Source organism: Synchiropus splendidus, chromosome 5, assembly GCF_027744825.2.
Source record: "Synchiropus splendidus isolate RoL2022-P1 chromosome 5, RoL_Sspl_1.0, whole genome shotgun sequence".
In the NCBI taxonomy this organism is placed as follows: domain Eukaryota; kingdom Metazoa; phylum Chordata; class Actinopteri; order Syngnathiformes; family Callionymidae; genus Synchiropus; species Synchiropus splendidus.
Genome location: NC_071338.1, coordinates 11,278,000 through 11,294,429, shown reverse-complemented (window position 1 = coordinate 11,294,429; position 16,430 = coordinate 11,278,000). Strand labels below are relative to the sequence as shown.

Below are 16,430 nucleotides of genomic sequence, written 5' to 3'. Positions count from 1 at the left end.
TGTCATGGCACATCTGGGCACCAGAAAGCAACTCTACTTCAGGGCGTCAGGGCTCCTGAGGACATGAAAAAACGGACGCCCTCCTGTAGCCCTAAATGTCCTGTTATTATTGTCTGTTTAACGCAACCCAAACAGAGATGCCAGTGAGAAGTATCAGGTACTTATTGATGAGATTTCATCGCTGGCCTTTTGACATGGAATGTCACAAATGATTCCTAACAATTGGACCGTCCCACATAGAATGGTCATGAAACATATTTCCTCTCAGGGAACGTAGGCTATGTTTAGTTATTAAAAGAGCATTATTAGCTTTAAAAGTGTTATTTGGTATGAAAGCTGAGAGCTGGCAGCGGGGCAGCACTATTTCTGGATCACAATCACATTATTCTTTGATAACATGAAATTATAACTGGGCGAGAGCTACAAGATCAGAACGCTGACATTCTAGCGGCTGCTCCTCAGACAGAAATGAGGCTTTATTCACAAGCCAAATGCCGACTGCGCACTTGTCTGTCGGCAACATGCAGTTCCTGATGTTCATACAGTGCTTGTGGAGCTTTAAGAAGCACATAAGGCTGCCTGCGCTCACGCACATGAGGCTTGTCGCTTGCGCTCACGCCACACTTGGCATTTCTCACTCCGGCAGCCCTCGGGAACAGAGCGGGTTTAAGCAGGTAGGTCCAATGAAGTCTCTCAGCGCACCTCTCTTGTGATACTGTATGTTGCTATGCTCACTTTCTGGAAGAACTTGAGACAGGATTCTTCTTAGAGAGTAGCTGTCGGGAGAGAGCTAGCATAACAGCGAAGGTCAGACAAGTACGCAACATGATCTAATGCATTTATGAGTCAAAGATTGTCCTCCTTAGATTCTTTTATGAAAACTCTCCCTGTTCAGAAGCCGCATCACCTTCCGTTCCAGCTGGTGAGACAGAGATGCATCCCAACATGAGAAGCTCGGCAGAGCAAACCCTCGTCAGGGAAAATAGAAACACAACACCACGCTTCATTTAACAATTGCAAGCGCAGGAAAAAGAGTTAAGCCGGCTAATTATCTGGCAAGCAGAGGAAAACGCTTCAGAGTTTATCCCGTCGCCATTTTTCTCTTTCTAGGCCACGAAGAGAAGTTTTTGTTCTCTGTCTGATCTGGGTTCTGAGTGTCACTCTGCACACGGGGATGGAGCAAACGTTGCCACCAGAGAATGAAATTTAGGACTCGTTCACCCTCTTTGCTATTTTCAGATGCAGCCTTCAGGGATCAAAGTGGGAAACAGGCATTTCAACTGGAATGGCATGAAGAAAGAGAATTACCGATTGAAAGAGTTGATTTGTTTGCCGCCAAAAATTGAAAAGGATATTTTCTACACAATAACCACAACACATCTACCATTAGAATGTGGGAATTTTGAAAAACATTGACCGCCTGGAAAGGACCCCGCACATCCCACAACCCTGAACAGTACTTAACGCTGGGTAATTGAAGATGCATGTATGTATTTTAGCAATTTTGGTGCTTAATCTATTCATGTAAAAGGAAAAAAAACAAGATCAATCGAAGTAGGGATGGCAGTATCATGATGTACATTAACAAGAGAGTGCAGAATGGCAAAGTACAACTCCATATCTTCACCCCTTGAACCTGTGGAACATTATCCAACATCATACACAATTTTGGACAACAGTCTTTCGCATTCATTTTCTCCATTAAAGCAAGAAATAGATGGGAATTTTGTCGGGGGGTTTTAAGTGTAAAGAAGTAGAGATGACCTGTACTACAGACTTGTTTGCATACTTTGTAGCATTGCCATCATTCTTCAAATTACTCCAAACGTTTAAGTAGAGGCTACGTCCATTTCACCTGAAATCCAGTGAATCCAAACTTTTTTTTCTTTTCTCACCGCCAGTTGAAGCACCAGGTGAAAAAAAAGAACATTATTTCCCCCTCCCAGTGTTTTTTGTTTTTTTGTTTTTTTTGCCTGGCAGAAATGGCTTCCATAGAAAAGTGAGGTTGACAGAGATTGAAAATGGAATTCCACAAAGGTTTGGTGAACAGCACACATGTATGTTACATTAGGATCAGTGCACAGCAAAGAAAGGTTATTTGTCAACATTATTTGTGGGTAAATTACAAGCTGGTGGGATCATGAATTTTCCACAGGCTCCTAAATTTGTCAACAGCAAGAGAGCTATGATGGTAAAAAACCAAAACCAACTTCACAAAACATGTCCTTTAATGATGATCTGAAAATGTAGTATTCGGTCAGCTAAATATTTCATCCATTCATCCCCGATCACAACCCTCAGTGAGACACAAATATTATTCTAGAAAGATACACAATCCTCTATGATGTTTTTTACGCAGAACCAACCTGTTCTATGTCGGCGCCACATGCCGGTGGGTTTGTGTTGATGACAGCATTTGTGTACTGTCATTGAGCAGCGAATAACAGACCTCAAGGACTGACCTTCTGAATACAATATCGGAGAGTCAAACAGAGGCTCAAAAAGTGCAAGTTGGATAGGGGCGAAGGAGCCTCTTGTACTTGCTGAGCTGCAAATGGCACTTTGCAAAGAGACTGCTGACAAAGACAAGTGTGTCCTTCCTGTTTTAAACTGGAGCTGTTACTGGACGGAGTCACCTAACCGGCGTTAAAGAGACTGGAGCGTCTAACATTGCACAGGGGAGGGTCTGATCAGATTGTGACCTCTAATATCTGCTAGGCAGGAAAATTCAAGTTCGCTCAGACAAACGGTGCCAACATTGTCTGCGCAGGTGGATGTGTGCCACTGCGCCTCTGAGGTTCTAATTGATTTGGGTTCAGTTGGGAGTCCAAAGTATAAAAGTGGCCTGTTTTCTATTGCTCTGTTGTTGACCATGAAACAAGTCCGTGTTCTACAGCAACCATGTTGAATAAAGAGGATAGGGGAAGGCAAACAAAGATCAAGTCCCTTCAGTAAGGCACTTATTGGACCTCAGCGCCTCAAGGCGGAAAAGACATGCTGCTTATGAAATATTAGATGGATGAAGGAGACTAAATGTCCGCATGACAACAGTACAAAACAGTGTCCAACATGAATTACCAGCGAGAAAAACCTAGCACAGGACGCTGCAACCACTCTCCTCGTGTATCGACCTATTGACTAATATCCCTATGATCCAGCGACATCGATCTGTGCTCGGCAGGTCGGGCTTCCAAACAGCATATATTGATCGAAATTAGTTTTAAAATCTATGTATCAACTATCAATCAATTGTATCGATATTAAAAAAGAATGCACTGCAGCTCATCAAGCCAGCGGTTATATAAATGTCTTTTTCCACACTTTGATAAGGATGACGTTAAAGACGTCGCTGGATTGCGTCGGCCCGTCTGAAGCGTCACCGCTCTGTCACTTTAAAATGTTGAGAATGTCGACATGTATCTTTACTGTATCAGAAACATGACACTTTGTTCTTTGGGTTAGACTTACTACAAAAGCCATATGCCAGTACAAGATAGTGAGCGCTGGCTACACTTTTAAACCGAGGGCAGAGTGACGGTTGTGTGCGGCATCTATGGACCGCGCTATAGTGACATTTAATGGGGCTCGGTCATTAAAAGTACGCTTTTCTATACTACACTATACAATACTCCAGTATAATTCAACAGAGCAGGACTCAGTAAAGCTGCTTTATTTCCACGCACTTTCATAACACACTAAATTAAGGCACAATTTCATGTAAATCTTTAGCATAAACAAAGAGGTTTATACAAGTTATATTAATAACTTCCGTAACTCAAGGTCAGTTATTAAATGGCTGTGTATTCAGATCAGTTATACAGTGCATTCAAGGACAGAATTTGACTTGTACACAGTTAACACGAGATGGAAAACATCTAGCTCAGAGGTGGGCAGTTAAATTTCCTATAGGGCCACATTATAAACTGCGACTGTTGTGAGGGGCCATCAAGCCAAAAGCAAGGCAGCGATGACTGCGAAATGTGATGGACAAAATCTTAAGTAATAAGGACGAAATGAACCAGAAAAGGTTCAATGGAAGCAAGGATATGAAGAAGTGTAAATATGGCATGAACCCTATAAAAAATAATTTTATTGCATTTAAATTGAATAGAAATCATAATAAAACTGTGGACCAAACATCGATGATGAAAAGGCAATTTATTTCAAAATATATTTCAAATTTTCTTTCACCAAACTTTGAGGAAAATACTGAAATGATAAACGAAAAGAATAAACAAACATGAAGTCAGGAATGTGTTGTATTTACTGTTACTGGCTAAAACGGGATTAAAAAAAATTGCCCAGGACTGATCTAGATCACCAACCATGATCGCCATAAATTTCAGGCGCACATCATCGGGGTCAGAAACAAAACAAGGAGGATTGATCCACGGTACTGACGACACTTTAAGATGCTTAACTAGGCTTATTGCCAACAGCGCAGAGTCATTCAGAACACAAGGATAAAAAGCCATTAGCCACACGCTTGCTGAAACTGACCGGGATTGAAATGTGTCAAAGTCAGTGTAGCGGGGATTTCTTCCAAGCAGAACTGAAGGATCTATGTCAGCGCTGATCAATACAGAAATCAGATGCAAATGGTATTGTATGGCACCTCATCACACGCACAAACACCCCACCATAAATTCTCATGGTTCCACCGCCTAGCATTGAGCATCCAGCCACCACCTCCACACACAACGTTTTGAGGAGTTTGATGGAACATGTCCTCAATGAGACAAAAAAAAAGAAGCAAATCAATTAAATATCAATCAATAGGCAGGCAAGAGGTGCTGTGGGGGGTGTTGGTTGATTGGACGGCTCAGACCTTTAAGGCTAATCGAAGAGGCTAAGAAAAGGGTCCCCACCCCCACCGTGCTACGTGTCCCTCGGTGTGATCACCACGTCCTCCTAGTGAATTCAAAACGCACATCTCCACATTCCCTCCTTTCCCTCTAATTCTCCTCACTATCTTACCTCTTCTCCATTTCTCCTTGCTCGCCCTATTCCTCTCACTGCCATCCCCTCCACCTCTTTTCTCTTTTTCTCCAGTGCTCCCCCTCCTCTCCTGGAGTCTACTGCAGCAGAAAAGCCAGCATAGACACCAGCGCGTGTGTGTTTTCACACGCATGTGCTACTACAGTAAACCCGCTGGAGCATTACCCCCCCCGAGCAGCAGCAGCGGAGCAGCTTCAGTGATGGAAAAAAAAAAGTCTGCGTCGAAGGCTCTGATCAAAACATTGATTGGTGATGCGTTATATCGCCGCCATGCAAACAAACCCCCTAAATCATTTGAGTAATGTCTCTCCTCCTGTCTCCCTGTATCTCCTCTCGTCTCTCTCGTCCCCACTCTCATCTGTCTCTTTGAATTTCTCAGGTTTTTTTTCCCCCCCTCGTCTCTCGTCGACTCTGAATCTTTTCTTTCCACGTAGAATTTGCATGGCTGTGCATTTAAAGCCCAGAAGAGGCTCGTCCATGACTGGATACTTTAAGAAAGGGCATGAGAGAGAAAACAAGTGATCTGGGTCACATCACTGTTTGACGTACAACACTGGCGTATTAAGTCTTACAGAAAGGGCTGCATTAGCACACAAATGGAGGGCTGCTGAGTGAGAAGAATGCCTGTACTCTGCATAACCCCAACATTCCATCACAAGCCTCCACGGATAACATTTTGTTATGTTACTCAAAAATAAAAAAAGCTGCCCCGGGACAAAGGGCTGAGGTCCCACACGGTAAAACAATGACAGCTGCACAGAAGTGTTACACAGATGCCGAACCTGAAGCAGCCCCTCTTACAAGCCACCATGCAAACAAGTTGCAGTACAATATGAGAGAACCAATACTCCAGTGTTGCTGTAAAAAAAATCATCTTTGTTCTGATTTTGATTTCATCAAAGGCGTTGGAAGTTTAAATTATCAGATAGCAGGTGAAACAATTCTTTTGTTAAATGTGACTGTGGAATTGTCGCCATATACCGTTCACAAGTGAAGTATTGTTCACGTTTTGCCAGCCTGAAAAGCTACGGGTTTCACTACTTCATGTTGACAATGTAACTTTTTTCATGCCACAGATCATAAATGTAGTGAAAAGCCGTGACCTGGCTGGATTGTAATGACTTGACCAGTCAACTTTGAGCTAAACACTTTACAATGCATCCTCCAACATAAAGTTAAATGCTACATATTCTTCAGCGTTGATTTATTTAAACATTTCTGTATTTTTGATAGTTTTATAAACACTGAGGAATGGTGTCATGCTTTTTCTGAGACATCCAGCAAAAGAGCAAGTTGGATTAACACCTTCATTGCGGTATTGTTTTATTAAGAATGTAGTCGATAGTCTGGTTATTGCTTTAGCCGGTGATAAATCAATCTGACTGGAGTTGGAGTGACAGTTAGAGAAGCGCCTCCTGCCTGGATCCTGAGTCCACAGAGAGCAGAGAGACAAATCGGATGACTTAATGCTGATTCTCTGCCAATCACTGTCCAACACTTTCTCCGTCCAGAAGGTCTCCTCTTGTTACCATCAGAGTCTGGCAAGAGTTTGCTTTGCTTTGTGATTGGAAGTTTACTTCAGCCTTTGTGTGAGCGTTTGCATGAATACCTAGCCACTGCAGGTGTCTGCTGACTGTCTGGTTCTGCATGTGCACTTATGGACCAACACACCCCCCTTGGCCTGACACTGGCAGCAAAAAAAGCGAAAGATATTTTAAACCAAAATAAATAAATAAATAATCAAATGGAGCAAAGGCATTTGCATTAGTGTGCAGCACTAGAGCCACTTCAATCCGCTGGAAAATGGAACACATGAGAGATCAAATCAAAATATTTGATCAGATAGTTAACCGGGGAAGAAAAAAAAAAAGATTCGATCGCAGTTCCGATGGTACGTAAAAGCGTTCACCTGGGACAGGGGGGTGGGAAGCACACACTGGAGGGGAGCGTGTGAATCAAGGGCAAAAATGGGCAAAGGCTCGGATCACATTGCTGCGGAGCTCCAATAAATATTTCTGACACGAAATACGGCGCATTGATGTGCGTCGTAAACGGGCAAATGTGACCTAATGAGGACGTTTGGATGCATGGCGCAGCGGACGGTGCGTTCACGGACAGGCGCGTATTAAAGCTGCTCAAGTTGCAGAACACAGCGACGGGAATTATGGTCGCAATAAAAGGCTGTTGGGGGTGAAACCAGCTCATACACGAGGAGTGATGTGCTTCATAAAAAACACGTGAACGTCGCGGCCGCGGAAGGAATCCTCCATAGCATTTTTCTCTTGCGCTGCCAGCATTAATTATTCATCATGAAAGATGCAGCTAGACATGGAATACAACACACATATGTGGAGGCCAGCACGCCAGGACAAAGTTCTCAAAAGTTACCACGAGCAGTATGGAACCAAGTGGAACTCACCCGGGCATATTTGGATGAATAGGGGTCTTCGAAGAGCGCCCAGATTTTCGGCTGCCAAGTTTTCCACCAGCCTGCCCTCCTGGCGTCCTCCTGCATGCACAGTCTCTTCAAGTCCCCATCCGCACCTCCGAGCGCGGGGTCGTCGTCCGGCGCGTCCGGCTCCGGGGTCTCGAAGCTGTCCAGCGCCTCCTCTGCGTCCCGGTGCTGCCGGTAGTTCATCCAGCAACACGCCTCCACGTCCGTCTCGTCGATGCCCCAGAAGGCCAGCTCCTCCTCGAACAGCGGACCGCACACATCGTTGGGACAGTGCAACTTCCCGGTGCGGTAATAGTTGAGGATGAAGGAGAAGACTGACGGGTGGCGGTCAAAGAAGAACTCGTCTAATTTGGGGTCGTAGTCGAAGTTGCTGAAGGCGTCCGGCTCGGTGAGCCACGACAAGCGGGTACCAGGCAGCGTTTTTAGGGTGCTCCGGTAAGTCTCATGCCGCACCCCCCCGCAGTTTATCACGATCTTCTCGCTTTCCGAAGGACAAGTCATGTCTGCGCTGTAACATGCTTTGTTGGACGACTTGTTCCCACCCTTGCGCCCTTTGAAAGAGGATACACACACCGAACTGAGCATAGAGGACCGGGGGGGAGGGAGAGGATGAGAGAAACCGAAGGGAGGAGGAGGAGGAGGGAGGAGTCTGAGGAGTCTGCGGGAGAGAAAAAGGGCAGAAATTTCAGCAGAAGGGAGGTATAGATGCAGATGATCAACATTATAATTAGCAAAATATGGCAATTCATTCCTTGACGCACAGAAACACAGAGTGTGGAGACGGTCTTCTCGCTGTCACTGAGACATGTTGGTCCCAACACTGCCCGTCCCCGGATTCAAGAGCTGACAGGACCGATGTGGGACTAAAGCACTAACTGACAGCGGAGCCAGAATAAGATAAACAGAGTCTATCTCCTTCCCAAAGTCTCTCTGACGTCTCCATGCGTGGTGTGTGTGTGTGTTAATTGCCTCCCTGGTGTTTACTAATGTTAGTTCTCCTCCATGTGTGTTTGCCTCAGCCACTGCAGCAGCCCCTCCACACACCTCAGAACCAGGCAAAGCTCAATTATGTCAATTCTCACGGCCACTTTGTGTACGGACACACAGACAGAGCATGAGAGAAGGAGTGCGGGGGGCAGGGGGGTGGACGGAGGAGAGGAGATGGAGAAACCATAAATCAGATTTTCAATGGAAGGACTGAAAAGGACAGAACAAATGGCAATCAGGAAAACAGTCCTAGCTCAGACAAAGACCGGAACATGTGTGTGAAAGCAGCACTTTGACTGGAGGCAGCTACAGTGAGCAGCAGTGTAATATTGTCTCTCCTCTAGTAATGGAAGAAGAGGGGGGTTGGAGCGAGGGGGAGCGGAGAGAGGAGCAGGGTATCGAAAAGGAGAGTGCGCTATAAAAGTGAATGAATTCTGCTGCAGTAAAAAGCAGGAGTTATTCCCTCCGTCCCTCCTCCTCCTGGAGAGGTCAGAGCTTTCGCCCCGCAGCTGCATCGCCACTCGCTGCAGACGCGTGTGCAGCACACATGCAGCCATATCTATGTTGTTAACCTTTTTCTCTTCTCAAAGAAATCGCCTCACCCTCCCCCCTCGACGCCAACTACCCTCTCTCTCTCGCTCTCTCTCTCCCTGTCTTCCTCGCTCGCTCTCATATTCCGCAGAAGACACTCACATTTCACTGAAGAGGTAGAATCATCAGTTCCTCTGTTCACAACATTATCAATGTCCCATCTCTGCTCCCATTTTCTCTTGTCACCTCGCTGCATCCTTCCTTCACCTTCCAAACTCATCCTCTAACATCGCTCACCTGCGCAAACTTCTGCCTCCTGCACTTCAGCTCAACTCTCCCGTCTGCGCACTTCTGCTGCCTTCTCTTCGCAACTTGATCGTTTTTGTACAAACGCTCCACCTATTAACAACTTTTCTTGTTCTCAGAAAAGTTTAGCTTAGTTTTTTTTTTCGTTTTTTGTTTTTTTGCTCCAGTCATCCCGGGACAGAGTATCAGCAGCGAGGTAAGACTTGAAACCATAACTACTGCATGGACGGTGCTTCCCACACAGAAGTTGCCCTCGGAAGTTCTCATTTTGTGCGAGTGTCCTCAGGGCTCTTTAAGTCCAAGCCATGCATGAAGGTTTTCTGTCTCACAACTTCACAGCTCCAGGAAGTTTCTATTGTGTCAGCCATAGCTTCCTCTGCACACTACACATTCCATTGAACAACAAAATCTGAAACTGTCATTCAAAACTCACCGAAACGCTCTGCCTCTCTGACTTGCAGAGTTTCTAAGTTACTCTGCACAACTGAGGTTCAGACTGACTCTTCTTAAGTGAAGTTCTTAAACAGATAAATTGTTCTTGGTTGCTGAGCTTTTCCAGCAGCGAATGGTTCATTTCAGCACCACGGACAGCGTCTTCCATTGTGTCTCACACTCTCAGTGGCGGGACACAGCTGTCCTGAAACAGGAACGTCCCCAGCATTTCTCACCAGCAGAACAGTTTTTGGCAGCTATGACCTTAAAGGTTCAGTTTAGTTTGACCTGCTGAATATTTGATACGCACACTGCCACAAGCATGTCACTGTGGTCGTTCAGTTTCTCTAATGTCATGCGTGGTCAGTCTATTGACTGAATCAATTTGCAAGTATAAACACTGATGAGCAGCATCTGTCTTTAGCTTTTTATTCAGAAAAGGCACAGATCATTGATCGGTCCTCGTGGAGGAGGTAGAGTAAAGGAATGCGCAGTGAGTCAAGAACCAATAGAGGTGAGACTAGAGTGAGTACGCATCAGGAACTGATGGGAGGGGGTCTCACTTTCTCTCTCCTGCAGCAGTCCCTGAGTTGGCCACCATGTCCTGCGTCTCCCACATACTACTGCACAAGAGGAGGGCAGGAAAACAGGGGGTGCGCTCACAACACTCCCCTGGCTACCACACAAAACAGGGGTCTCTTGCTTTCAGTCGTGCAGAACCTTCAAGACAGCCAAGGTGCAAGGAGAAAGCCGCACAGACGCTAATATATATTAGCACAAACACTGCAGCAAGAGGGGGAGGGAGTGCAGGATTATGGGATGCATTGACTGTGAGGTACCAGCAGCAGTAACCAGGGGGAGGGGGAGCAGAGCCTGCACCAGAGAGAGAGAGAGAGAGAGAGTGAGCGAGAGGGAGGCAGGGAGGGAGGAATTTGGAGGAGTGCTGACTATGCGGAACAAAACCATCATTTGGCAGCAAACGCTGGAACCTTTAACAGTAGGGGACAGACAGAGGATAAGAAAGAGAGGAAGAGAAAGGGACAAAGAATGTGAAGGCGAGAAGTGATGTGTTAAAGCATGTTTTCAAGGAAAGGGAAAGTGATGAGGGAGGTAAAGGTGGTGAAGGGGGAATATTCCAGTGAAGGGAGGAAGGAAAATCTAGCGCGGGGATGTGCTACAGATATACAGCTGAGCTGAATGGCAAATGCATCACTAGGGAAACGGAGGGAGGGCTTTGCAGGCAAATGTGAAGTGTGTGTGTGTGCTTCTGTGTGTGTGCGTGTGTGTTTCCAACACCTCATCAAAGGATGTAACCACAAGGCTTCATGCTGTTCCCTCCGTATCGCTTCCCTGCCCGCATCCTTCTCCCCTCTCCTCATCTCTACATTATCTCCCCCTCTGCTGGCAACCAGTCCACGGTGCACAGGAGACCCCAAAAGGAGAGCGCAAGGTACTGCAGCACGCTGGAAGCACTGCGGTCACCTCCCCTTCCAGTGTGTCACACCGCTCGTCCTCCCTCTCCCCCTCTGATGGCGAGCGCACCTCGTGCTCTCACAGTAAATCCACCACCCATTATCTTTTGACTGCGTGTGTCACGCAGCTGCAGGCGACAGAGTGACTTAGATGGCGTGAACGGAGGGAGAAGATGATCCACAAAGACGCACGGACGCAGATGACAGAGCCACACAAAGCTGGGAGACAGTTAATGTGAGGAAATAAAAATCCCACTTGCAGCCAATTCCCTGAGCATGAATGAAATACCCAATCAATTAAGCGGGCAGGAGAGGAAATGGCAAATCCCGCGCAGGCGGCACACTCCTCTCTGCTCAGAAACACAAGTGTGGAGATCTCCAGGGGCCAACCAATCCACACGTTCTGCTGCATCAACACCCCCCGGGGGGGCTTGAGCCTTTATGTATACTGGTCAATCACCACCCAGAAGCTGCTGCTGCTTTCTCACACGTCCTACTCAAAAACACACGCCGGAGCATTCGCTTCAGTACAGACAGAGGGACAAATCTCAAACCATCATCTCCTGCACAGATTATCATTACACAGGCTGAGCTGCTTGTCCCTCTGGTTTCTTAAGTCATCGTTTTTGCTTTGCTATCAGAGAGGGCTCGGAATAAATCAGGAATTTCATGACCAGTGAATGAAAGTATCACATAAAACGTTTTTTTTTTTTTTTTTTAATGGAGCTTATTAATATTTAAAATACAGCTGCATTCATTTATCACTTGAAACTAAGGTACTTCTGAGGGGATTTAAAAGTGATTTTTATTGATTTACTGCTCTGCAGGGCCAAGGTGACCGGTGTAAGGACCAATGCAGACCTGCAATATGCAGGCCATTATCGAGAAGGTGCAGGGAAACGACACCTGATTCACTCATCTCCCAGCTATCATGCAGCAGCTCAAGACAGAACTCACAGTCCACCGACTGTCTGTCTAACCCTGCCTTTTCTTCTTTCTGAATCTCTCCCAGTTTGAGAACGTTGAGAGTCAGTCTAATGGCAACACATCACTACCACTCCTCTGGTCTTAAGGGGAGAAACGCAGCACCTCTTCATTCTAATGTAAAAGACTCCATATATTAGCGATAAATAGAATTAAGTATGAGTAGCTATGGAATATGGCGTAGCTCATCTTCAAAGACGACCCATACCTGTCTTCAAAATAGGCATATTGATATAACAATGATTTTTTTTAAGCCAATTTTCAGAAGACTTTGACAGGTTGCTGAGGCACACGCAGCATAGTTCAAATGGAATAACTGTAACCCAAATGTGCTCGGACTTTGATCTTTCAATTCTTCAACTCATCAACCACATACGTCATCAACTCCCTCCTTCCTTTACTCTTTTATCCTTCATCAAAGGCAACTCTAATACTGCCCAGATCACTGCGTCATCCATCAACACAAGAGTCCAAACTGCCGCCAAAAACAACTAACACGATTCCCAAAGTTCTCTGCTCACAACTGAACAAAACTTCACATTTTGGATGGGTGCGGGCGCAGGATGAGGCAGAAGGATGTGTGGGTTGTATGTGACAGAAAAAAAAAGGTGCAAAGGCTTTATTGGTTTGTTAGACAACGTCGGCCATTGTTATTTATTTAGCGGAGGACAGAGAAGGCCCAAACCACCGTCACTGCAGGCGGCAGGAGCTCGGGGATAGAGTGTCATGTCAGGAAGACTAAGGTCTATTTATAGGACTGGATAAATCACCGCTTTCTTGAGCTGGTGAATTTTGCAGGTGGATCTTTGGGATTTAACCCAACACTGATCATAAGTCATCCTGCTCTAAATTAACAATTAGCAGATCCCTGACTTGACATTGTCGATAGACACGTCGAGCAAGACCAGTTGGGAATGGGAGATGAAAAACGGCCGGGGCTGTTAAAGGAACTCGTAAAAGGCGAGATAGAGGTGACACACGCACGGTCAAGGATCTGGTTATAAATTGCTTGAAGGACAAAGAAAAAGTTGTGGCACGGACGGAGGACTGGATGCCATCAGAGGCAGAGATGCACAACCCCAGCCAACGTAAGTGAATCAGAGCCTCCAAATAGATTTATTTCTGCTACTTAAACACCACGCTCTTTCGGCCCCATCCCTTCTCCACCAACCACGTCCCCAGACAGCGACAGTACGCCAATGTTTCCTCCAGAGAGGATTTTTTTCTCATTCCCTCTAAAATGGAAGGGGTGTTTTCTGGGTTACCCACGGTCTAAAAATAGCAGCAGCTGTGGATTTATAATGCAGGATTGAGGAGGGACGAGATGGAGGAAGTAGAGGGTTCCCAGTGGGGGCAGAGTGGAGACGGCGTGGAAAGGAGCAGGTGGAGGGGCGACAGGGGTTAGGGGGTACGGGACCTCCGTCTAGACGTGGGGTGGACCTTCTGGATGAGATGAATCCAGTGCCCGTCCTGCCTTCATTGAACACGAATAACAGCCAAGGCCTTGAAACAAAGCGGCCACACAGAAGCCCATGCAGCGAGCCATGCATTCAGACGCACAAAGCATGAGAAGACAAACGCAGGCGAGCAGGAGGAAGGCTGCTCTCATCTGGTGGGAGATGGAAACACCCTTCACTTGCGCGCTGAGGGGTGAATTTGACGGTTACAACGAAATCACCATCCGGATGGCGAAGTGAAGGCGCGGATCCGCCTGTGTAGGAAGCGTGGCACGGACGAAAAACGAGCGCGTCACACGCACCCTGCAGCTAATTAAAACGGTACTTGTTGAATGTGGGCTCGACGACGAGAAACAGGAAACACACAGACAGAAACACAGACACGGTTGATACTCACTTGGTTCGGGTCGGTTTCGAGTGCGTGCCAAAGCAGGCACATCGAGCTTTACAGATCAATCAGAGTGTAGTTTTCTCGCTGTGTCTCACGGTGTCAGAGAGGTGTCCAGTCTCTGGCAGAGGCATTCACCTTCTGTTTTGGGGCTCCAGCCGATTAGAGTCAGATTTCGCGCTGAGATCGCCGCGTTAGTGACTTAAAGCTTTATGATCATGCTGATGATGGAAGAGGGATGAGTCTTTCGGATGGAATGGAGCAGAGATAGTCCCCCTGAGAGCTGCCTTTCTTTCCCCCCTCTTTTTTTTCTCCTCTTTTTCCCCCTCTTTCTGCCTCCCACCTCTGTGTTATTGCCAGAAAAATCAAAGCCAGCCTTGGTTACAGTTTCTCTACGCTTCCGGGCGCAGGGTGAGGCTACCATTCAGATCTTCCTTCCAAAAATGTTTCAATGGAGACGCGGCGTGCAGACACCTCTCTCGCTTCGCCTTCTCCCTCCCTGCGCTTCTCTCTGTTCCTTCTCTCGGCGTCACCTCCTGCACTATTTTTCTCCTCCTCAGACGATACATGTGGGCGGATTAGACACAAGACAGCGGGGTGGGAGGAACCCAGAGCAGCACAGGCTCATTGCTCTTATGACTGAACTTCAGATGTTTCTGCCGGAAAAATACACACGCCCGCTGTTGCTTCTCTGTCTTCTATTTAACCACTTATTGGCCTCTTTATTTGTCTTTCTCTCCCTCAGCTCACAATGTCTCCCCTCCCTCTCTTTCTGTGTGTGTTGGAAGGACGCAAACACCATTTTGTCTACAGGTTTCCAGCACTGACACCAGCAGTCATGTGGCGGAGTGTTATGTGACGGTGCCAAGGTGACTATCATGGAATCGCTGGTGACATGGCGATAGATAAATAAAGCATCCAATTTAGTATATGGTTATACATTATGACATAAACCGGTACACTACAAACACACACACACACACATATGATAAATTGAAAGGGCACGACAACAAGCTTTTGTCCTTGCTGTAATGAACATTTTTATGGCACTCTTGCTTCACTGTGTTTGACAAGATCCAGGGCAGAGTCAGCATCTTTGATTTCCGTCCGATTGTCTCATTTCCACTTTTTATATGGTCTTTTGTTCCACTGGATCATTTCAAAACTCCTTTCACGTGATGGTCCTGTAGCAGCTGGACCTTGTGATGCACTTGTGGGCCTGACCTGAATATACATTTTCACTTGCCTATATTCTTTACTCGTACTAAAAAGGATCATTAAAACATATGTGCATCAAGTGTCTGCAGGTTGTTTTTTTTTCCCCATTCCTTGATGTGAATAATTTATCAGCTGCAGAGTTTGATAAATACTCTGGATTTACTGAGAGTTGAAACTGTGACGTCATTTCCTACAAAATGTTGCTGAACTTAGGATAGGATCAATAGTTGTTGTTAAACGAAGGTTCAATATGCATGAAACGGAGAAGATCATGGGTGCAGGAAGGGATGAGGGGATGGGTGTGACTGGGGAGGGGGTTGCTGACTTGGTTAAGGTGGTGGAGGTTGACTCGCTGTGGCAACCCCTGACAAGAAGAGTGTCATACATGTGTAATGCACATGATGACGGCAGAACTGGGCTGAAGTGCATGACTACATGTAAAAACTGCCTGTGTCAAAACGTCTTTTTCCCTGTCAGAAATTGAGACTTGGCATGGGTCCAAATGATCTCCTCATGTAGAGAGCCATAAACAGTTGAGGACAGGGCTAAGAAGAAGAGCAGCGATCAGCAAAAGGACTAATGCACTGCTGACGGGAAAGCTAAGCATGAGTGCAACGTCGCCTCATGAAAATTACAACAGGAGTAATAGGGCAAACGCCTGTTGTCCAGCATCTTTTGACCACAAGTGCAGGAAGACCCAGCGACAAAGATAGAATCGGAGCAAGAGACGGATGCCTCGACGTTATGTCAGGATGGCGGGAGGTCGAGGCCGCTTGGACAGGAGATGTAGAAATCTATACTGCGTTGTGTGCACTCTGAAATATGCTGCAGAATCACATCAGCAATTCCAGCCAGAGTCAGAGTTTTACAACAACAGGCCGCTCGTCTGGGGAATCACAATGTCACGGTATCGGAACTGCTCCAGCTCCGCAGCAGGTCCATTTGATGAGGCTCTGGTTTTGCAGAGAGCCTGGGTACTTACCGTGTAGAGCTCACAGATGTTCTCCGTGTGTTCCCAGAGGGACCTCCCAAATTAAACAGCACAGTGGTTAATTAACTATTCCCGAATGGGTGTCAGTGACTGTCCTCCTTGTTGTGCTCCCTGACAGACAGGTCACCCGCCTGTGCTCAGCCGAGCTGGTACAAGCTCCAGCCCCCCAGGACCCTGTACTTGGTGATAAGCTGTTGAGGATGAGGCACTA

At 46.4% G+C, this 16,430-nt stretch overlaps 1 protein-coding gene across 6 annotated transcripts in view; it reads right to left on the bottom strand.

The window, feature by feature from the left end:
• The window catches only part of LOC128758817 (potassium voltage-gated channel subfamily C member 1-like), a 40,434-nt gene extending 25,872 nt beyond the window's left edge, over positions 1–14,562 (bottom strand). For 5 of the 6 annotated variants that reach the window (XM_053865178.1, XM_053865175.1, XM_053865176.1 and 2 more), the window contains exons 1-2: positions 14,020–14,562; positions 7,418–8,111 (exon numbers count right to left, since the gene is read on the bottom strand). In XM_053865178.1, the coding sequence (XP_053721153.1) occupies positions 7,418–8,038 (621 nt within the window). In that variant the 5' untranslated portion in view covers positions 8,039–8,111; positions 14,020–14,562. The remainder of the gene's footprint in view (positions 1–7,417; positions 8,112–14,019) is intronic. The other variant, XM_053865180.1, reaches the window with a different exon arrangement.
• Positions 14,563–16,430: the final 1,868 nt, after the last annotated feature.